This window comes from Glandiceps talaboti, chromosome 7 (assembly GCF_964340395.1).
Source record: "Glandiceps talaboti chromosome 7, keGlaTala1.1, whole genome shotgun sequence".
Taxonomy (NCBI): Eukaryota; Metazoa; Hemichordata; class Enteropneusta; family Spengelidae; genus Glandiceps; species Glandiceps talaboti.
Genome location: NC_135555.1, coordinates 17,146,246 through 17,171,288, shown reverse-complemented (window position 1 = coordinate 17,171,288; position 25,043 = coordinate 17,146,246). Strand labels below are relative to the sequence as shown.

General features: G+C 34.0%; 1 protein-coding gene across 1 annotated transcript in view; it reads left to right on the top strand.

The window, feature by feature from the left end:
- The window catches only part of LOC144437282 (uncharacterized), a 109,259-nt gene extending 97,304 nt beyond the window's left edge, over nucleotides 1-11,955 (top strand). The window contains exons 4-5 of the mRNA XM_078126205.1: nucleotides 7,183-7,272; nucleotides 8,575-11,955. Coding sequence (XP_077982331.1) covers nucleotides 7,183-7,272; nucleotides 8,575-9,360 — 876 coding nt within the window. The 3' untranslated portion in view covers nucleotides 9,361-11,955. The remainder of the gene's footprint in view (nucleotides 1-7,182; nucleotides 7,273-8,574) is intronic.
- The last annotated feature ends 13,088 nt before the right edge of the window (nucleotides 11,956-25,043 follow it).

Sequence of the window (25,043 nt, the reverse complement as noted above, 5' to 3'; positions counted from 1 at the left end):
GACAGACAGACAGACAGACAGACAGACAGACAGACGCAGGAAGATGGGCAGGCAACCAGGTAAATAGACAGTTGGGTAGGCAGACATACAGACAGACAGACAGACAGACAGACAGACAGACAGACAGACAGACAGACAGACAGATAGATAGACAGACAGACAGACACAAGCAGGAAGAGGGGCTGGCAACCAAGTACATAAGCAAAACATACAGGCAAACAGTCAGTCAGACAGACAATTCATGAAGTTACAAATTGCTTACAAAAATTTGACAGGTTTGGTGAAATGAAACATGAATTGTTTTGCCAATGAAATTGCAAACAATTGATAGACAGTGTCCTCACTTACAGGTTGTAGACTTGAAATGAATCACTCAGTACATGTCTTAAAACTCACGAAAAAAAACAACACCATTACAAGTTGTCATTCATTTCAAAACAAGAAAAATGACAAAAGGAATACTAGTACAGCAATGCTTATCAACAATGCCCCTTTAATAGCTTTTAATATGTGGGATCTTATCCCATAATGAGTATAATTCAGATTTGGAGATGAAACTGACTGATAGAGCCAGCCGATCAATCCATATCTGGTCAATTTTTAGACTGATTATGAGATTGTCATTTGATAGTATCTATTACAGTGACCTGTGGCATGGTGGAAATGAGTTGTTGTCGTAGACAGGAAAAAGTGTATGTATTGGGTTAATGATTAGCAATGTGATGTGGTATTATGAATCTCCAGGTGATGGTAGGGTTAGAATTGCTGCCTTGCAAAAAAAAAAATGGGTTAAGGGTGGTACATGATATAAGTATGGTATTGAGGGGAAAAACCTCAATGGGTGTTTGGTGACTCTATTTGAGATTATGAGGTTAATATTTTGCTGGAATGGGCAGTACCCAGACTGCTGGGATAATATCAGAAGGGGGTGATCATAGATTATTACAGGAATAAGTAATAGGTGCCCCAGACTGCTGGGATGATATTGGACTTAGATGGGTTCTAGATCATTACTGGAATGGGTAGTGGGTAACATGGACTGCTGGGATGATATTGGACTTAGATGGGTTCTAGATCATTACAGGAATGGGTAGTGGGTAACATGGACTGCTGGGATGATATTGGACTTAGATGGGTTCTAGATCATTACAGGAAGGGTAGTGGGTAACATGGACTGCTGGGATGATATTGGACTTAGATGGGCTCTAGATCATTACAGGAATGGGTAGTGGGTAACATGGACTGCTGGGATGATATTGGACTTAGATGGGCTCTAGATCATTACAGGAATGGGTAGTGGGTAACATGGACTGCTGGGATGATATTGGACTTAGATGGGCTCTAGATCATTACAGGAATGGGTAGTAGGTATTAACATGGGACTGATCATACGTTTGTTTGTGTAGAGTAGATCAAGTTGGGTAAAGTACATAGTTCAAAATTATGAAATGGCAACCAAATATTCATAATACACTTGGATTGATTGATTGATTGATTGATTGATTGACTGATTGATTGATTGATTATGGTTGTTGGGTGATTAATTGCTTTGACTGAGTCAGAGACTCACGAATGACTGATTGATTGATTGATTGATTGATTGATTGATTGATTGATTGATTGATTGATTGATTGATTGATTGATTGATTGATTGGTTGGTCGGTTGGTTGGTTGGTCAGATTGGTTGGTTGGTTGGTTGGTTGGTTAGTGGATGGATGAGTTGGTTTTCTGATTGCATGATACTTTCACAGAATGATAGATTTGTTTATTGATTGATTGATTGATTGATTGGTCAGTTGATGGATTGATGGATTGATTGATTGAGTCAGTTGTCAGCGGGAATGATTGATTGATCGATCGATTGATTGATTGATTGATTGAGTCAGTTGTTGGATTGATTGATTGATTGATTGATTGAGTCAGTTGTCAGCGGGAATGATTGATTGATCGATTGATTGATTGATTGATTGATTGAGTGAGTGAGTCAGTTATTGGATTGATTGATTGATTGATTGATTGATTGATTGATTGTTAGTATGGTTTCAGAAACGTCTGTGGTTGCTGATTCATGCAAAGTATTACAAAGAATTATCATGTCAAAAAAAAACCCAGCAAACTGTCAATTTAGAATCATGGTTTGTGATGTGATGGTGTACAAGACTATAACCCTCAGTGTTTTACTGTCAAATTCAATGTAAAAAAAAAAAAAAAACTTAGCGTATCATAAAAAATCCACCAAAATAATTTTACATCGTGTGAAATCAATTCAATCCGAGAAACGAGAATGAGCAGAAGTGTTTATTTTTAGCAACTTCATCAAGCCCCATGCGAGAGTTTGATTGCCGTAACCATGCACACTGCCACACATTAACTAAAACGTACGTGTATATACATTGCCTCAAATCTACTTTTATGGACGCAGTTCTCACTACAATTTGCATTTCTTAATGACGCTATTGAAGAGAGCCTTTATAGCATATGAATTCATTTATTTTTCCATCTGTCTACGTGATTTATGTACTCGAGCCGTTCACTTTGTCATGTAGAGCAGAAAGACTGTGACTAGCAAATTACCTGTTTTAATGACATAGTGTGTAGGAAGAGAAACCTTCAGAAAAGTACATTTTATGGCGAAGAAGAAAAATTACTGTGTGCACTTCCTGTTAGAAAGAAATAAAATTGCATCATGGGTAAAATTGAAAGTTCTGTACAGAATTTCATTTTTTATTAATTATTGATAATATTAAATTGTACATTAATTATGATATTAGTATTTTAACATACATGTATTGTTACGAGTCATAATATTCATGTACACAGCTCAGTACAGATTAAAATTAGGGCATACTGTCTACCCAGCCCTCATGATGGTTCTCCTATAAGTTATTTCTTCAGATCATCAATTTGACCAGGATATCATAACTTCCAAATATCTGTCTGTCTGACAGTGTCTGTGTGTGTGTGTGTGTCTTGTCTATCTGTTTATCTGTCTTTTTCTGTCTCTGTGTGGCTCTCTGTGACTCTCCGTTTTTTCTTCAAGCTATCTATCAATCTACCTGTCTATTAATCTATCTTTTATTTCTTTATCCATCAATCTATCTATCCATCAATCCATCCACCCACCCATCCATCCATCAATCCATCCATCCATCCACCCATCCATCCATCCACCCACCCACCGACCCATCCATCCATCTATCCACCCATCCATCCACCCATACATCCATCCATCCAACCATCCATCCATCCATCCACCCATTCATCAATCCATCCAACCATCCATCCATCCATCCATCCACCCACCCATCCATTCATCCACCCATTCATCAATCCATCCAACCATCTATCCACCCATCCATCCATCCAACCATCCATCAATCCATCCAACCGTCCATCCATCCACCCATCCATCCATCCAACCGTCCATCCATCCACCCATCCATCCATCCATCACTCAATCTATCCATCTGACTTTCTACAATTGATCACTATATCAGTATGACATACTTATCAACACCTATAATAATAATTATAAACAGAAACTGATACCTAAAATATCTTTGTAACATATGTTTGTGAGTGTCAATGTATGTAAGTGTGTGTATGTGTGCATGTTGGTATGTGTTTGTGTATTCATTTGATTATGTCATGGTAATTTTCATATTTCGATATATAGTAAGTATGAAATATTATGTTTGAAAATCCAGCAAAGTATGAAATCGAAACTATTTATCAATATTGACATGGATATTATTATGATGTATATAAGGATACAAATAATCTACATCGTTTTGATACTTTTGTAGACTTGATAAAAATGTCAATGGTTTTGACATATTTGTGGTGATTGTTCACAAAATGATAAAAACTAATGTTTTGTGTTCATGTCCTATGACACTTGGCATCAGACTGACTTTTGATGTAACAGCATGTGACGGGACATAACGTTAGACAAAGGAGCGTGACGGACTGTTGCCTGTAAGCTGATTATATAGACAATGCTCTTATGGTAGTCTGTCACATGTGTTCAGCCCCTCAACAAACACCATTTTTATGTTATAGACCCTTCAGAGTGTGAAAATGGTGTATTTTGATCTTATGCAAATCCTTGTCGGTCTGGCTTAAAAAACAACTAGAATTGGGTTGGTTTTTTGGGGAGGGTCCATGTTTTGTTTCGTTTTGTGTGGTTTTTTGGGTTGTTTTTTTTTGGGGGGGAGGGGGGATTCGGGGGATGGGGTTTCATTAATTGAAATTGACTAGAAGTTTACTGAATAGTGAAACAATTTTCTGAATAATATGTCAGCTCTACTAGCTGTTTTTTTTTTTTTTTTTTTGGGGGGGGGGGGGTTTGGGGGATGGGGTTTTATTAATTGAAATTGACTAGAAGTTTACTGAATAGTGAAACAATTTTCTGAATAATATGTCAGCTCTACTAGCTGTTGGAAGTATTTTTTGCATTATTTTCATCGCGAATTTTAACTTCAGTTATTTATATTGTTGTATTTGTCGAAGCACTATGATTATCGAGAGATCTAATCCTATGAGCATGTTGCAATTCTCACAAACATGTAATTTGTTGACAAATGAGTTTATGATTCATATCTCTGTCATGATTGTTTACACGTCGACATCAAGCCAGCATACCCAGTATTTTCAGTGATTTGTAAATTAATGAGAGGTATTTCAGGAAATCAGAATGGTTGAACCATTTCTTTTAAAAGGTTTAGTTTTTTTTTCAGTTGTTGAAAATTAACAGAAAACAATGAAAAATTAAAAGTACTGGGTGCCTCTGGTGAATCTTTTTGAAGATAACAAAACACCCAACAAAATGAAGTTATTTACCAAAACCCCAGAACATGGAGAAATTTACACAAAAATTATAGGAAATAGAGAAATTTACTAAAGTTACAAAAAATGGAAACATTTATGAAAATTACAGAAAATGGAGAAATTCATAAAAATTACAGAAAATGAAGAAACTCACTGAAGTTGCAGAAAATGAAAAGAAATTAAGTGAAATTTACAAAAATTACAGAAAATGAAAAAAATTATAAAAATTACAGAAAATAGAGAAATTTACTAAAATTACAGAAAATGAAAAAAATTATAAAAATTACAGAAAATAGAGAAATTTACTAAAATTACAGAAAATGAAAAAAAATTATAAAAATTACAGAAAGTAGGGAAATTTACTAAAATTACAAAAAATGAAGAAATTTAATAAAATTACAAAATGAGGAAATTTATGTATCAGATTTAGTTTGATAATCGGGATTGCAGTGAAAAATTACATGAATGCAAATATTTCTGTTATAAAATTCTTTTTTTTAGAAATTTCACTGATAAATGAAAAGTTCAAGCAATTTTTTTGTTGAAAGCAATTTTTCTGGTTACAATTTTTTTAGAAAGAAGTTACCAATGAAAGAATGTATCAAAAGTTTCACTTTCGCAAGTTCAGAATGGCAAAATGTAGGAAATTAACAGAAAAACTGAGAAATTAAATCTACTGGGGCTTCTTTCTTCAGAATCTTTTGGAAGATAACAACATTACAACAAAATGAAGCAAAACCCTGAAAATGAAAAAAATTACAGAAAATGAAAAAATTTACAATGATTTACACAAAATGAAGAAAAAGCCTGTTGATGTGCAAAAATTTGTTGAAGATTTTTGTATTATTTATTTATTCCTATAATACATTTTGTCTTAAATTTTATTTTTTTTAAAAATGACCCCCCAAAAATGCTTTGGAAATTGTGACTGCAAGCTGCAAAAAAAAAAAAAAAAAATTCTATGATTTAGTTTTATTACAAAAAATCCGAGTGATGGGAAGAAAAATCTGAATAGATTCGTGACAAAATTTAATAAATTGTCTTGACACGAAGCAGAATGAAAATGAAAATGGTTCCTGAACAAAATATGTGTTCTAGACACTTATTTATCTAATACTAATAAAAAAGCGATTAATCGAAGTCGTTAGTTTTTCTCGAAATGAAATCGTCTGATGTCATTAGTAGAAAGATATTTCAGCAAAAGTAGTCATTTTAGAGGAAAGTCCATTTATTTCTTCAGGGTTGGAAAATGAATACTCGTTTTATGATGACTGTTAACATTGTTTTTACAACTCTACACAACATTGCTGCTAGCCTGTATGTACAAATCTATACCTTTTTACATCATGAATTACTACTACTCATAAGTGGTTTTAGGGCCACTTTTTCGAGATACAAAAAATAATATGCACTTTTCAGATACTTTAATAAATATCCATCGAAACTGTCATCTGAGACGGTTGCAAGCCGTTCAAACAGTGTGTTTTAAGTTTACCTTTCTAATTTACACTTGTATTCATCACTACGTACAGATAATGTAGTCTGTAAAAGCCCGTCATTTGGCGGGCAATGCAGAACTAAATTAAACCATTGTATGCTGTGCCTTATGTCTTCTGTGAAATTTAATTCTAGCCCTACTAATGAGTACCCTAACAAATGCAGAAGAAAAGATATGTAAATGAATCAATTTGCATATGAAAAGGGATATTAGAGACTGGCTTAATGGGGATGCGATGTACATGAAGTCAGACAACCGTTGAAATTGGATAATTTTTTTTTTGCATTCTTTTTTGCTCATTTTCTCTTTCTCGCTGATTTGCAGGCAGCAACAGAATATTAATTTAAGACTTAGCTATGGGATCAGAAGTGCAAAACCTAAATCACTTCAACATATGCTACATCCTTTTGTATAGGTTGTCAAAAAATTGAAAAAAAAAGAAACAAATCCATATGGAGGATCGTTGGGCATTAGAAAATTGGCCGAGATAACAATTAAGCAAATGAGTGGCGAGAAAGGTGACCAGAGCTGAGCTTTTGTTCATATCCATTAATCTGTTGTGTCATAAAAAAATCTGATGATAATACAGCAAGCAGATGCCACAGCAATTAAGTGTACACGTAGTTGTGTAGGATAATAACTGAGAGGACGTTGTCTGTGATAATCACCGGGAGGACGCGGCCTGATTTCAAACCCCTAATCCTCAATTAAAAATTAAAGAGTTCCATCTTTATTACCGTGTGCAAAGGTGTCTAATGTCATATTTCGTAATGTTGTCTACCTCTGTTTTCCACAAACATGTACATATTTCATGACACCGTTCTTTTTTTTTTTTTGAATGTATTTTTTTCAGATGCAAAAACAGTTGACGACACAGGAAAAGCACAACGCTATATTAGTTGATCAGGTGGAGAAGTTACGAAAACACAACATGGAGATCGATGTAAGTGCGAAATAAAACAACGTTGAAATTCACCAGTAGTTCAAAATTTCATAAAAAGAAATGTACATATTTACATGAACAAGTTGATAAATTAAGGAAACACAACATGGAGATTGATGTAAGTAAGCATCATTGAAATGTCATTGGCAATTTTATTTCTCATTTTATTGTCAAAAAGGACAAAAAAATATTTACATGTTGTTTGAACAATCAAGTTGACAAGTAAAGAAAACAAGAAAATCAACATGTGTGGGGGGAGGGGGTCTATCAACAATTCCTAATTTTTCTGTCAAAATATACAAGCTAAAAAATCATGTTCACAAAGAAAATATTGAAAGATACACACATGATCAAGTTGATGAGTTAAGAAAATGCATATTGAAGAGCGATGTATTAGTGTAGAAAAAAATTAATTCGAAATTTCATCAGCAATTTTATACCTAATTTTTCTGTCAAAATTACAAAAAAAATATTTGTGACATTAGGTTAGATAATAACATGATATACACACTGTTAAGCTATGAAAACACAACATGAAAATTGATATGTGTGGCATAAAAACATTAAAATTTATCAGAAATTTTATTCCTCATTTTTCTATCAAATAAGAAAAAAAAATTCACACAATGAAGGTAGATAATGATGAATGATATCTCCTCGCACTTGTCTTTGGCCATTCATAGTGTATTTACTGCCAGCGTGACAAAGAAAGCAGTTAAATGCTGATGTGCAGTCAAATTTATGTTTGCAAACAGTTTGTATTGTATAAGTAAGTGTCAACGGGGAATACAAGTCAATCCCAGACCAAAGCGCTGTATTAACTGAATGTGTCGAGTACAGTGGAATGGGAATAAATCTTCCGACGTATGACAAAATAAAAATCCTACGACAGTGATAAAATGATGCCTAGGAGTTGTAAGTTACGAGCTAACTTTCCATCCCCTTTTCAAAAATTTAAAACACAAGATAAAAATCGTCAATCGTGCTGGAGAGAGTGTCACATTTATTGTTGGCTGAGCTCTGGAAGTCTGGGATATAGTGTCATGTGGTTTATGTCATGTGACTATCACATGACATGAGTGGGCCAATCAGTTTTGTGACTGATTTGTACGGAATTGAAATGAAATGAAAACTTGGGTGACAAGATAATTTTTTGTGCGTTTGTTTAGTACTTTTTTTTTTTTTAAATCTGTGAAATAAATGTTCAAATAAAAAAAATAAGAACAGAACACAACTGTTGTCTTGAAATTTTATGTCGGATGAATTTTTATTTATTTAAAAAGATTTTTTATTCTTTTTCAGACTCTGAATAAAAAACTGGACCAAACTCTGAAAGAAGTGGAAGAATTGCGACTTGAAAATGAGCGACTACAAACTGAAAACGTCGGCTATAAAGCCGATGCAGAGAAATTACATAGCTATGAAAGTAAAAGTGAGATTCTGGCCATGGAACTGAAGGATGCAAACCAGAAAAACAAAGAACTGAAATTCAAGATCAGTAAACTTGAAAAGGAATTATCAGCTTCACTCTCAGCGGGTGAGGATACTTGTAGCGATAAGGAAAAGTTGAAGAAGAGGTTATTACAGATGAATAAGGAATCGGAGCAGTATTCAAAGAGAGGGGCAGAGCAACAAATGCAGTTAAGCACATTGCAGTCAAGGTTACTGGAAAAAGATGCCCAGCTGCGTGTCGAACAAGAAGAAAGAGAACGACTATTAATCCTTGTAGATACGCTTAATGACGAACTAAACCGAACACGTCAACAACTTGAACAACAACAACATCATCATCAACACCAGCAGCATCATCATCAACATCATCCACCCATTGTCGAAAAACAAAGTTTCAAAGAATATGTGAGAATGAAACGTGAACTAGTGTCACTGCGAGAAGAAAACGAAACTCTGAAAGTCGGCAAACTTAAACAACATAACAGCCTACCCAGATTGACGATGGAATCGCCGGAAACAAGGGACAAATTACGAAGCAAAAACGGGTCTGCCGACTCAAAGGAGAGGAGCAGGACATTCAGCAAAACACATGCATCCATATCATTCAGTAATTTCGGCGCATTAAATAAGAAATAACATCTCGGTTCTTGTGTCATTAATGTTGTTAACGTCACTTTTTTAGTTCAAAAGAAAATTACGAATAGCATGCATCCAAATTACAACGGCAATTTATCCTTTGTAACCGGAAAACTGCGGGTCCTCCAATTGTTGTCGATTTTGATCCAAAGTCTGATAATTTTATTTTTGTATTCACGTAATAGAAACCAATCAACTGTGATGAGTCACACAGTCAGACTACAGTTTTCCTTTTCAATTGAAAAACTTTTCAGAATTTTCATTTTAATCCCACAACGTAAATATTTGATGTATTTCCAATCTTGAAATCCGACAGTAATGAATTAAGTTTTTGCATATGTATATATGTACGTGTGTATGTATCAAGTAGGAGCTCTATATTTCTTCAGCCACAAAAAAAAAAAAAAACGTGGCTATAGTGCCTCGCCTTGACACATACCAAAGAAATGTGTTGTATGCTAATTCACTGCGGTGTGACCGCGAAGTAACCAAGATTGAAGAAGTTAAAAAAAAGGGAGGGTTAAGAAAGAAATAAGAAAGAATAACGATTTGCATGTGTAAGTGTATACAGAATCCAAGTCTTAATGAGAGCCCATTTAAAGCCAACAGACCCTGCAGCATTTAAGAGAACATGAAAAAGACAAAATAAGGAGTACGTTTATTCATGTGAATGATTCGAAATGAAAATAGAGAACTGCTTTTGATGTTTCCTCAATATGCCGATGATGATCATGATGAAAGCCACAAGTAATTTTTCCCAAGATGAGAGCCCCCCTGAAGGTGTGTGAAAGCCAGCCTTACTTAATCTAAAGGCATTAGATAGCTCATACAGTGGTAACCCATTATGGCGCACCTTTTAAAATACATATTATCTTTGTTGTGTTGCAGTCGAGGTGAACAAAGGTGCTGTGGGGCTACTGTAAGTCCTGGGTCTAATTAGTCTTAGGGAACTATGGAGTCTTTGTGGTGGTGATTTCTACAGTTACCCTAAGCGGCTAAATGATTTCTCCTGATTTCTACCATTGGATAGTAGAGTCATATACAAGAGATGTGGCCTTGGTACTTAATTGCTAATGATTCCATGATTCGCAGTCATCCCACTTTTCTCTTTCGGAGCTTAAAAAAACGCAAATGAGGATAATTGTGCTAAAGACTAGGGCTCCTCGCGATGAATGCGACGATTCTAATCACTGATTCGCCGCAATCATCCCCAATCATTAAAGGAATCTATTTTTTTTCCACCGCAGTATACTCTTTCATCGGATGACATTTGGCTCAAAGCAAAAGCAAGATGATAGCGAAGGATGGGCAAATCTTTGTTAGTTGCAGAAAAGCAGATGATTAGGAGTGTCAGGAGATAACACTAGGTGATGTGTCTGTGACTTATATAGTCATTAGAAAGTAGCCCAACAAAGTTACAGGGTTAGCGAAACTTGAGTCACGTCCTATGCACAAAGCCTCTCTTTGTCATGCATATATATATATATATATCTACATTTAGAAAGAATCTAACTTCATTTCCCTTATTAGTTTTGTTCTAAGGTTGCGTCTTTTATGTTTAGGATTTCCTCTGACGTTGATTCCTCTTTTTAAACAATCATGAATACTGAAGCTCAAAATCCTGATTAAAATTTTTTTTAATCTTACTGCAAAAGTAATGTGTTTGACCCTGTGCAATGTATAGTTGAAGTGATTTTAAGGCGATTTGTTCACACTGTCTTTTGTGTTGTTAATATCATGGTCAATAACAGTGAATTTGACATTGATTTGCATAAGCAAGAGCTGTTACATTTGTTGCCCTTGAAATGAAGATCATACTACAAGTTATCTGTGTATATGTTTAGTTTAGACTCTTCGACAATTTCATCTCAGAGGTTAATAGTTGTGTGTTGTATTTTATTGAGGCTTGTTGTCCACTCTGTTTGTTGTACAATTGTAACCACTTGGAGTCAATAGTAATATCAATGCCCATATCAGTCGCAGGAGAAATCAACACATGGTTGTACCTTTCATAAATAAAATCCAAGAGATGAAACTAACATTGGAAATCACAAAAGGAGAACTGAATACTGAATTGTGTCCGAGTCAATTAGTTACCCAAATTGGTCGGGGTATTCCATCAATTTTTTTTTGTTGATTTGTATGGGCATCAGCTTGTCTGTAATTAAGAGTCAATTTCACAGAGATTCGATGAAACCAACCATGTGTGGTGCATTTCTCGTTGAAAACTCTATGTAAATCAAGGGGTGTAGTGAGATGTGAAAAACAGTTTGTAAAAGACACCCAATTTGTTGAGGACTCCTGAAATCGTTCCTTTTCATGTGCAGTTACGTGTTCAAAATTGGTCCATGCGGTGGCAGCGTGCAGTGATGATGATGAACCCCCCTCTTAATGACCTACACTAAAGGCAGTCAGCATTTTTAGATGTATGCAGTCACCGGCTTGCTCAATTAAAGTGAGAAGAAGCAATACCAATTGATGATAATGAAACTCTCTCATCATTTTTTAAAAAACAGCTACCTTCAATATTAGCATCATGTGACCTCAGAGGCCCTTCTAGATTACAAGGAAACAAAAAACTGTTGTAATTTAGACATGTGAATGGAATTTAAACGACTTTCAAAAGAAGTATATCAACAAATTGAAATGAAAAACAAATTATTGCAAAATATTTCTAAATATATCACAGCTGATTAAAAAGAACAAAAGCAAAGCATGCTGGGTAATGAAATATGCAAATTTGCATCAATGTCGATTTCATTTGAAAATAACGAGAAATATTAGTAATTAAACATTTAAGCGAGAAATGTGAAAATTAATTTTTTTCAGGACATCTACATCTACATACATATTTTATTTGCCAGAAGTCGAAAAGAAAAGAAAATTGAGATATCAAGTGAGGAAAAGGAATTAGTTATTATAAGTAAATACATCGGACATTTCTTCTTCTTTTTTTAAAAACTCAATAAGAGAGAAATATTAAACAAAACTACTGAAGGTTTTGTTATTCCACAAATATTTTCCAATTTTTGTATGTATTTCAGGTTCCTTACTTTAATATTAAGTTCATTTAACCCTGTTTTTCTCAACTTGCAGTTTTGTTTATATTTACAAACCAATACTGCAGGTTCAAGCTTGTAAGCAAAAAAAAAAAAAATTTGTGTTTTTTTTGTTGTTGTTGAAGTTTGGTCAGTCAGATTTAAAATGTGGTTTGGTTGGGGTGAGTCGGTTACTGAAAAGTTCAGATGATTATACTATACCTACGAAGGGGGTATCATAAGATTGCTATCAATTTCCCCGCGTAAACGTCGCCTCGTTGACACAATACGAAGTACTTAAAGTCTTGAAAGATTACAAATGATAAGAACTTCATTTATTTATACCCACCTAGGGGGACTATAGCATCTTTGAAGCAATCAATAAATATTTCAAAAAAAAAAAAGTGAAGAAAAAAACTTGCAGTTTTGATGAGAGTTGAGGACGCTAATCTATACGAGGAACGAGTGCTTGTCAATGTTTTAGAACACAATGAACAACAACACCCAAAATGTATGTCTCCCTAGATGGATGTTTTGAAATGCCTTACAGTCGGAAGAGATGGTTCTTCGTAATTAAAAACACCAAAGTTGCATGACATTTTTGGTGAAATCTTCTTTTAGACGGTGGAGAAATCATAAAAAAAATTTGAAATTTGCATTTTTATAATGGGAATTTTAATAGCGAGACAAATTCTGTGAAAGTGCTGGGTTTATTAAAAGTTGAAGGGTTCGGTTTGGAGAGAAGCCGGCACAAACTCAATTTCTGGATTCCTTTGTTCTCAGTTAATGGTGAAAAAAAAAATTCAGCTGTCACATTTCTCATTAAAATTTTAAAAGTTGATATGATAATTATAATTACTAAAAATATCACCATTGTCTGCCGTATAAAATATTAATCAACAGAAGAACAATGCTTGAAAGAAAATTAAAAAATGGATAAACATCCTAATTTTCTCTTTAGCAGCTTTTGTTAACAACTTTTTTTTTATACTACAGGTTCCAATTTTGTCATATTTTCATAAAATGTGATGTATATTTATAGTAAAGGTTAAATGGGGACTAAAATCATCCACAAAATTGCAAAAAATTGTCAAAAAATTTATCAAAATTTCATCCTGTCGGATAAAAATGTGTTTTGACCTCAGAAATTAATTAGTTTATGCAAATTAGTTTGCAATATGTGCGATCTATTTATGGCTGCGATAAGTGAATGGAAACATACACTTTGAGAGATACATGTATTTGTCAATATCTTTATTTCTGGCTTCTCGCTCAAAGGCTGCTAATGCCGCGATTAATACAATATGGACGAGATATACCAAGCAAGCAGACAGTTGCGTTTGTACTAGCAGTATTCTTTGTTTCATCCTGCTATAATACTTTAAGAGCATATTTCTAATTCAGGAATTAAACCTATGCCAGCATACTGTTTCCCGTTAACACTGCCGGGCAATATGGCCATGGCTTTTTATTCCTTTTTCTCTATTTAATTGATGTACACCATGGCATATTGTCGAGGCAAAAAAATTAAATTTTCTGAAAATGAGGTGTGTTCTTTTTTTTATCGACATTTTACATCCAAATGAGAAAAATCAACACCTTGGTGACTTCCTATAACATTCAAATGTCATCGCCATAGTAACACGTAATCACGTCTAATTGAAAACAAAAGTAATTTAAAAAATAATTTTGAGTTCAAAGTTATTCAAGATATGCAAGGTTTTACAGTCTTAGAGAAATGTCCTGACAAGTAATTTGTAAACGACTGAAAAGTTTATAGTTGTTACCCAGGGGAGTCAACCGCAATCATAGGATAAAAGGCTGGCTGTTTTCTCCTGAAGATTTTGTATTATGAAATATGGAGAGAATTAGACGTTTGCATATTTTGCGTGACCTTTCGAGGATTATTATTGCAGTGGCAGAATCACTGTATTGAGACACATAGGGGCAGTATGCCCTGCAGGGATCGTAGTACTAAAAACCTGACAAACTGATATTCATAATGAAAGTACAAGTGTATGCTTATACTATTCCCCAGTAATGACTTTTTTTTCTTCTTATCACCAAACTTTTGCTGATGTTAAGGTAGCATTTATTTATTTGCATTCCAAAAGATTTCCTTCCAACTTTTGATGCATATCATGGCGAAATGAGAAAGGCGATCCACTCGGGTGGCTGGCCCTGGGAGAGTCTTGTGATTGCTATCAGAGAGTTGACTTTCTCTTATGCCCCTTTTATGCATTTACTAGTGTATACTTTTCATGTTTAATGTTTAAACAAGAGCAAAAATTGTTATCACTGCAGAGACAGGCTGGAATCAATGACACCTGTCATTTAGATTTAATAGAAAGAAAACACGACTTCTGTGCACATACAGACATAGAAAGTGAATATCGTGGGTTTTTTTTTCCAACAAAACTTATCTTCAAGACTTTCTCTTTATAGATTCGAAGTGCGAGATTACGTTATTTACAAAAGAGATGACAGAGGCCTCAAATAGACAACAAACGTTGCCTCTTCTGGAAGCCTCCACCCTCATCAAACAAAAAGGAAGGGCAATATTTCAACAACAACAAATCTAAGTTTCTTGAAAGGCCAACCCAATCTTTCCATCTCAAACTTGTAAGCTCAAATATTCACTATAAATGAACACCAATCAAATATTTCCGTCCTAAATTTTTTGCTGCTGAAACATTTACCACAAATTTAGTAAATAAATAACAAAAGAAAAGAAATAATCTTAATTTATGTAAGACCAACCAATCTTTCCATCCAAAGTCTTTCCTTTAAAAAATTGACAAGTTTGTTAATTTAAAGAAATATTTTATTCTTTTCACAACAATTGTAGACTAACTTTTTGTTTTCAAGTGTTCTTTTTACTAAATTAATAACAAGGTATTTGTTCATAAATGATTTTTTTTGTCCCAAAATTTTCTACTCAAACATTCACCACAGATCATTTATTTTTTTTAAATATTTGATTCTTTTTACATTAGTTTTAGACTCATATGTTAACAAATGTACTTTTTTCTCAAATGAATGCAAAATAATTTGCTCAAAGTGAAATATAACTGGTAATAGAGAGAGAGAGAGAGAGAGAGAGAGAGAGAGAGAGAGAGAGAGAGAGAGAGAGAGAGAGAGAGAGAGAGAGAGAGAGAGAGAGAGAGAGAGAGAGAGAGAGAGAGAGAGAGAGAGAGAGAGAGAGAGAGAGAGAGAGAGAGAGAGAGAGAGAGAGAGAGAGAGAGAGAGAGAGAGAGAGAGAGAGAGAGAGAGAGAGAGAGAGAAAAGTGACTTTGCAATAAAACTTTGATTTCATGTATAGGGCAATAACATCTGATAGCCACCGCAACAATTCATGTGTATCCACCACACAAAATCAGATATAATTTGTTTGTTTTCTTTAGAGACTGTTTTATCAGAGTAAAAAGGGGAATTATAGTGATTGATAATTTGCATTTTGTGTTTTGAAATTTGATAGTTTGCAGTGCCTTTTGGGAAAACGCTTTTGATTTACAATACACACCTGTGCTTTGACAGACAGGGAGGAGTGCATACAAATCATTTTATTGTTGTTAATAGTTTGTAGAAATTTTTGATACTGTTGTGTAATTTGTGTGTACAGATTCTGTTTATAGTTTTTTACTTCATTTTTAAGAAAGTTTGTCATTAATTTATTTTTCACATCAGAGTGTAAATTTGTGTATCTTGGAATTTATGTTGCTGGTGTTTGTATTCACACACAATTGATAAATTAAACAGATTATTTTTGATATTTCTGAAAAATAAGTACATGGCTGTATATTTCAAATACTGAAAAAAACAAAAAAAACATGGCATAGCAACCCTAAATAAGTGGATAGCAACAGACAAGTATTCAGCTAATGTTCTGACATTGCACTCATCAGTTATTGCCCTCACTAGCACTTTTTGAACAGAGTTGAAATGGATTTTGGATGAATCTGACACCAAAGTTAGATGAAAATGATACAAATTGACTTAAATATCATGAAAAATTCATGCAAATTTAATCTGGCTGTTTCCTGATGCACAATATCTATCCGGGGACTTCAAGTAGCTCGGAAGAATTATGAGAAAAATGGAAATCTGTCCCCAGTGGTTGTTGCGGAATTTTGACTTTCTTAATTCACCTAAATGTGCTTCTTGTCTCAACGGTAGCCGTTAAATAAGCCGCTTACTCCGCAACACGTATTAAATTACCAATGTATGAAATTTCATCATGGCAGCCCAAAAAAATTAATTATAAATTTATGAGGATAGCTATATCCCCCACCTATCTATGAGACAATTGAGTTGTGTGTGTGTTAAATATTTAAAGAGCCAGCGACTGATTTATCTACACTTAAAGAACCTTGGTAATTACAAAAAATGCATGAATGAGTGATTTTGTGGAAATGATGGCTGTGTGTATTATATAAAACGTGAAATTTACTGAGAGGGGAAATGACATCGCTATCAGGGTCAGAGATGCTAGGAGAAGGCCAGACTTTGTCATTTCCCTATGTCAGCTTTACTCACGCTGTAATTATGTGGGTGGATTCTTTATGAAAAAAAAGAACTTCGAAGATAAAAAAAAAAAATTCGCAGATGACATCAGAATATATCTGTGTACATGACGTCAATGCACGGTGCTGGGTTTTTATAAACTGTACTGATTACAAGGTGATTATATAATTTGGTTTTGACCCTAAAAGGTCAACACTTCATTTTACCACAAAACCTAATTTTAGTTGTTTGATTCCCATGGTGCATTGTGTAAATCATTCTGTCTGTACTGTATTTACCTTTGCATTGTGGGAGTTCATTGATACCTAAATTTTAGGGTAAGTGTAAATTTTTGTTTTAGATTGAAACCCCCACCCCCCCCCCCAAAAAAAAAAACACCTAAAAAACACCAAAAAAAAAAAATTAGTGAGAGGATTTACACAAAACTTGTCACAAACTTAATTAGCACTTTTAATACCGATGTAAAGTATAAACTATAAAATTTATGGAAGTATGAAAAGAAAAATGAGTGACAACTCAATAATCAATTTTATCATTTCAAATATTTCTTTAGATAAGTGAAACATTTATGAGCGAGAAAGAAACAATTGTTGGAACGTACAATGAACATTAAAAATTTACTTGAAATATGAAGATAGAAAAATTCAAAACTGATCGTAATTAAAAAAGATGGGACTATGACATCTATGCAATGAACCTTTCCTGTTTAGACAAAGAAAGTGCCTTTTATTCTTTCATCGATTTTAAATTTCTCAAATTGAACTACATTCCTTTTTTATAATTATTTGTTTTTTTTGCACTTGACTAGTGACAGATTTGTAAACATTTTACTTCCAAGACTAAGTCTTGTATAATTTTTTGACCAAATTTGTAAAAAAAAATAATAAATAAATAAATATTAAAAAAATTAAAAAGCCATGAAAATTATCGTTATATACAATAGTATTGTTGGTTTCATTGAATATTTCTTGCTAGAAATTTTAGCTGAAATTAATATGTGTGGTTGCTTTTATAACATGAACAGAATAGAATGTATTTACCCTCAGTGTTTCTGACACTTTTTCAAACACAGGGAAGTTGTAACAGAGAAGAGAAAATTCTGGTAACTTTTACTTTGTATTACAACCTGTTGTATGGTAAACTCGATTACAATACTTACTTTACCTACCAAAAATGTTTACCCGATTTCCCCATCTCTCTTACCAGGGTTCCAAAAATCGTACCCGATTTCCCCCTCTCTGTTACCAGGGTTCCAAAAATCGTACCCAATTTCCCCCTCTCTGTTACCAGGGTTCCAAAAATCGTACCCAATTTCTCCCTCTCTGTTACCAGGGTTCCCATGAACCTTAACAGACTCCCCCTCTCTGTTATCAGGGTTCCCATAAACCTTAACAGACTCCCCCTCTCTGTTACCAGGGTTCCCATAAACCTTAACTGACTACCCCTCTCTGTTACCAGGGTTCCCATAAACCTTAACTGACTCCCCCTCTCTGTTATCAGGGTTCCCAAAAAACCTTAACTGTCTCCCCCTCTCTAGTACCCAGGTTCATAAACCTTAGCGAAAACATCGAGTCATCTTTAATTTGTTTTCATCGCATGTGGATAAACAAAAAAAAAATCACGAAAATTATATCCGAGCCAGGACAAAGGATAATAAGACATAAAATGAGTTTAATTGCTACAGGCCAGCACGAAGACAACATAATAGAAGTGCAGACTCAAATCAGAGAGTCTATTGAGGTCATTTACACAATTAAAGGTGTCAGTTTTCATGACAGATTCCCTGTTTATATGCCCCACAACAATGTGATGTGAAATAGAATCCATATCTTACGGATGAACTAATACATGCAATACTGTGTGAAGAGCACACACTACGAATGTGATACAACATTGTGTCAATTTACAGATCAATTTCATATTTTTTGAAACAGATTTTAAGAAATATAATCTGTATACTGACATACATCACATGATCCTAAGTTTAATCCTCTGATTAAATCTCTCTGTGTGTGTATGTGTGTGTGTGTGTGTGCATGTGTGTGTGTGTCATACACACTGTTGTTTCAATTTCAACTGTTGTGTCAATTTCCACTACTGTCCTGTTAATTTCAACTGCTGTGTTAATTTCAACTACTGTCCTGTTAATTTCAACTGCTGTGTTAATTTCAACTACTGTCCTGTTAATTTCAACTGTCCTGTTAATTTCAATTACTGTCCTCTTAATTTCAACTACTGTCCTGTTAATTTCAACTGCTGTGTTAATTTCAACTACTGTCCTGTTAATTTCAACTGCTGTGTTAATTTCAATTACTGTCCTGTTAATTTCAACTGCTGTGTTAATTTCAACTACTGTCCTGTTAATTTCAACTGTCCTGTTAATTTCAATTACTGTCCTGTTAATTTCAACTACTGTCCTGTTAATTTCAACTGTTGTGTCAAATTCAACTGTTGTGTCAATTGCAACTGTCCTGTTAATTTCAACTGTCCTGTTAATTTCAACTGTTCTGTTAATTTCAACTGTTGTGTCAATTTCAACTGTTGTGTTAATTTCAACTTTTGTGTCATGCACTGTTGAGTCACTTTTAACTGTTGTGTCAAATTCAATTGTATTAATTCACTGTCATGTGAAATTTACAATGCTGTGTCAATATCAAATTGTAATTCACTGTGAGATTGACCCTGTTGTGTCTGCTTCAACTTTTGTGTTAATTTCAATGTCATGTTTCAACTTCAAGTGAAATTGATACTTTTTTTTAAAACCATATTGATAACAGATACTGAAATGTATCCATTATTAAATTCTTGAAACCTGCACTATCTGCAACTGGGATATTTTTTGTCATCGAATTACCAAAGATATATTCACTAAAAACAGGTCAATAACTTATAAAAAGACATTTAGTGGTCTATATTATCTGTAGGTAGTGTAATGGCAAGCTTAAATCTTTAGCAAATGCTTGGTTTTGAATCTGTCACCATATTAAAATTGTACTAGTTGTAAACTGGAGTATCATTTTTTGATCAGACAACCACAATATATTCACTGAAAATTGTTCAAAATCCAATAATTAGATGTTATGTTAATCAGCTGTCTATATTATCCATAAACAGTATAGAAACAGGTTGAAATCTTGATCGCCTTTGAGGGGCACAGATTTTTGGGTGCGGACCCAAAAATCAATTTGATTTATCATCTCTAAAGCTACAAAAATGTTAACTTACAGGTGATTGCAAAACTCTTCACGATGTATGATATTATGAGTAAGTTATTATACCTAACAAAATATTATTTTTTAAACATTCCAGTAACGGCTAGTGCAGCTTTAAATCATCAATCAAGTATAGACAATCCAAATGAATAAATTAGAATTGATTATTCTAGTCAAAATAAATATGTGTACTGGAACAAAAAATGGCTGCCAAGTCAAAAAACAAGAGTTTCCCAAATCCTTAAAAATGTATCATAAATTTCAAAACCCTGTAAACTTATATAACATAATTAATAGTTTGATTTGACTTCATATATGGTTTTCATTTCATTTTTAGTATCTGACTGTTTAATAAAATCCTTTAAATTTTGTATAAAATTTAGTGAGATGGTTTGGGTTTTTTTAAATGAAACCTTTTGTTATTTTCAGACGGTCTAATATCCTCTTTACATTGTATAATGTTTTTTTTTTATCATATGTATTATTTACATGATAAAAATATATAATATATAAACAATCATCCTGTATAGTAATCTGAAAGATCTTGTCATTGGTCCGTTTATATAAACTACTCACTACCCATGTCTAGTACTGACTTCGCCTCAAATAAGTTTTTACGTATGTTTGTCAGTTTTGGCAGGGACTATCACTTATAAAATAAAAAAAATTAAGAATTGTTTGATGTATTTGTATTGATTTTGATTTGATTTGATTTGTTTTATTTCAGCACAAAAATTCAATATACAGAAAACAATTACAGTAGACAAAATATACATTATTGTGCTGGGATAACACAGAAAAGTTTTAAAAAACTTACTTTCTCTGTGGTACGTCCCACATAGAACAGACAAATTCAACCACAGACATCAATCAAAATCACATAAGTGAAAACAAGTAACAACAATCAATAAACAAGAAAGCAACAAACTTATGTTTCCATAGCAACACTTCAAAACATTTAACTTAATGATTATCCATCATTTCAAAATAACAAAGTTTAGTTGGTATTTCACCTTTACCAATATTACAAAACTTGCATTACCTGTAACATTTACTGGTGTATTTTAACTAGCTTTATTTAGTGCATTTCAAATGTCACTTTGTTAATTACAACAGAGAAATGTACATATATATTTAGAGTCACCCAACCACGAAGCCAAAAAAAAAAAAAAAAGTATTTTAATGAGACTTAGATGAATACATTGTATCTAGGTATGAAGTGTTGAATTTCTAGACAAAAAACATTCTTCAAATCCCATGTGGTCTGATGAGCTATTCAGCCGAAGGAACTCCAGAATAAATGAAGAAATTTGGAAAAAGTAATGAATGCCATATGCAGAAACACATTTAAAAAAATGATGTCTATGCAATTGAATGTACTATGCAATTATATTATGATGCTGGGCATCGGTATGGAGCATTAGAAAATAAAATCAGGCCCTATAAAGTTGGACTAAAACATATGTAAAATGTGTGTCTGTTCATTCAAACGTCTAACACAGCGTGTGATGGTAAATTGCAAAAGATCATGACATCTCTCCCATGCTGATACTTTGTTTATGTTATACTGATTTTGCAGTCCTGGTTATGTGGTTTCTTACCATAAATTGTTTTGCAAGCAAAATATTTTTCTTTCTCTGTGTGTGCCTCTTTCTCTCTCTGTTGATGTCTGTATCTGTCTATCTATCTATCTATCTATCTATCTATCTATCTATCTATCTATCTATCTGTCTGTCTGTCTGTCTGTTGCACTCCCCTGTGTCAGTCTGTCTGTCTGTTTGTCTCAGTCTCTTTTGATTCTCTGTCTCACCCTATCTCTCTCCCACACCCTCTCATTCGCTCTCTGTCTGTCATTCTGTCTCCTTGTCTCTACCTGTACTGTCTTCTCTGTCTCGGTGTCTGTCTGTCTGTCTGTCTGTCTGTCTGTCTGTCTGTCTCTCTCTCTCTCTCTCTCTCTCTCTCTCTCTCTCTCTCTCTCTCTCTCTCTCTCTCTCTCTCTCTCTCTCTCTCTCTCTCTCTCTCTCTCTCTCTCTCTCTCTCTCTCTCTCTCTCTTTCCTTCTCCCCTCTTCCCTGCTTTCACCCTTCTCACAACTTCTTTTCTGACAAATTTCATTACAAATCATTCATGCTCCAACAACTACAATTAATGAAATTAGCATATGAAATTTAATCATACACAAACGGAGCGAGGTCATATGGTTTTTGTCATCTTAAACACGTCAATTTCTTTCAGACCAAAATAATTATACATATGGTGGTGATAATGCAAGTGAAGCGATCAACAAAATGTGGGCCACCTAGGCTACGTTACCATCCACCCAAACCTCTTTTTATGAACCACAGATCACAGTTCAGTTTATCAATTGATGTTGTTGCATCTTGCTTTGTGTCTTCTTTATTACATTTTCAACATTTTTTATATGAAACTCCAATGCTGCTAACCTAATTACAATAATTTTGTTGCACGTAACTCAATTCTGTCTCCCTATATACTCTACAGTAGCATTCAATAACCCCGACCATATTAATGTACGAAACTTGATTTATTCTTGCGGAAACACATCAGCAGCTAATTTCTTGGCGGCATCGAGGAAATTTTTTTCATGATGATGATTATTATGATGAAGATGATGATGATGATGATGGTGGTGGTGGTGGTGGTGGTGGTAGTGATGGTGATGATGATGATGATGATGATGATGATGCTAGCAATGTACTGATTATAAAAATCTATGCCGATCAACTTCTCTGACCTCTTTGACCCCCATTTTGCCTGTCGTGTTATTCCTAAATTAAGATCGAGGAAATGTCTTCTTGATGATGATGATAATGATGATGATGATGATGATGATGATAGCATTGATACTATATGATGATTATGAAAATCAATATCAGACTTTTCTGACCTCTTTCACCCCTATTTTGCCTGTCGTGTTATCCTCAAATTAATTACCCAAAGCACTTAAGGTACAACAAAGATGATTGGGTTACAGCTCGTACATCTACAATTTTCAGATCATAAAATAAGTTGTTGTCGGTGGGGCTCACAGGTTCATGTTTATAGTATTGTCTGTCTGACCTCATTCCGTAGTGGTGATGAATGATGAGGAAAGGTTGGGTCAAAGGTCATCTTTTACTGTTCAAAGTGCAAATTGTTGAAGTGTCACCTCCTGTCTAAATACTTCCAGTTTACTACAAGGAAGGTTTCTAATAGTGGGTGATTAAACAGATAGGTGGAAAAAAGCAAATGAAGTGTTGGAATATTTCTCAGTATTAAATGAATGATACATTGTGACACAGGATAGAAAACACTGACGAACTTATCAACCAGACTCGTCATATATCAATTCTATCTTGTTTTGTTTACTTGCAGTACTAGATTTTTTTTATGAGGGTGATAAAATAGATTGATGAATTAGAACTACAGAAACTTAAAGGGTTGGAATCTTTCTCAGTAACAAATTATATGCCTTTCATGCCGGGCACAGAATTCACCCCTATAGTCAACTCATTGTAGATCAATCCAATTATAAAACAATAAGAATGTTCTAAATTCTCAAGGAAAGAGGGGTGTTTTATGTCTGTACCACCAATTACGAACACCAATGTAGACCCCTCCAACATCAATAAGACACTTCTAAAGTAAACTTTTTCAAGGTAAGAGGGGTGTTTTTATGTCCAAACTATTCCCCCCTCCCTATCTTTATATTATGACCACTGTACACCCATTCAATTATAAGACAACAGGACACTTCTAAAAAGTTTCTAGAAAAGGGGTGTGTTTTTGTGCCCAAGGTAACCCCTATTATCAAGACCACTGTTCATTGTGCAAGTAACCCTCTGTTACCAAGACCACTGTTGACCCATCCAATTATGAAACAATAGGACACTTCTAAAAGTTACAAGGGGGGGTTATGTCTAATGTAACCCCTATTATCAAGACCACTGTTCATTGTCCAAGTAACCCCCCTATTAATAAGACCACTGTTGACCCATCCACTTATGAAACAATACAACTCTACCATATCTTGACAAAAATGGGGGTGTTTTTTACTTGTCAAAACTTAAACACTACTCGACCTGTACCTGTTGCACTAATGAAACTTTTTGATCTTTCAAATTCTTCTGGATCACTCATGTGAAAGTTATCACGAAGAGTAATCACTTTGTAACCATGGAAACACCATCATTCTCTTCATCATCCCCTAAAGATATGATCTTAAGTAGAACAAATGTCCCTTAGTGTCATCAAAGTCGTTTGCATTCTATGCTTGGGGGTGTTTCCCTTGCATTGTTCAAGACACAATTTTGGCGCTAAGGTGTGTGTTTGTTGTTTAGTAGTTCTGCATAGCCAGTACATACTGCCATCGGCATCAAACATGTCTGTGTATTATAATTTTAGATCAAAGATTTACTCCACACTGAGAAATAAAGAAAGCATTTTCATTTGCCTAGAGATATGTTAGCTCAGTCAGTGATAAGCATTGATGATTACTTCTGACTGAACACAAGATTCAACACGAAATATTTGGCAAAGACGGAAAAACCGAGTCACGGAGCACATAAAAGTCATATAAATGGCAGACTCTCTCAACTTTGGCTTCTTTGCAGGAAATTTTATTGACCTTAACCCCTTCTATACCAGCAATATGTGTACAAATCATGGTGGCTCAGACAGTGATCTATTGTTACAAAAGTAGTTGAAAAATATTCCTCAATATGATGCTTTTTAGACAAAAATTGTGATCTATTTCATCAATCAGGATAAGTTCTATGATTCCAGTCTAAAATTAAAGTGAATTGTAAAAAAAAGTTACAAAAAAGTAAGCTTTTTAGTTCAAATAATTTTGGCGGGAAATGAGATTTGTTCAAAATATAAATTTTGGCAGAAAAAAATATAACTTATTT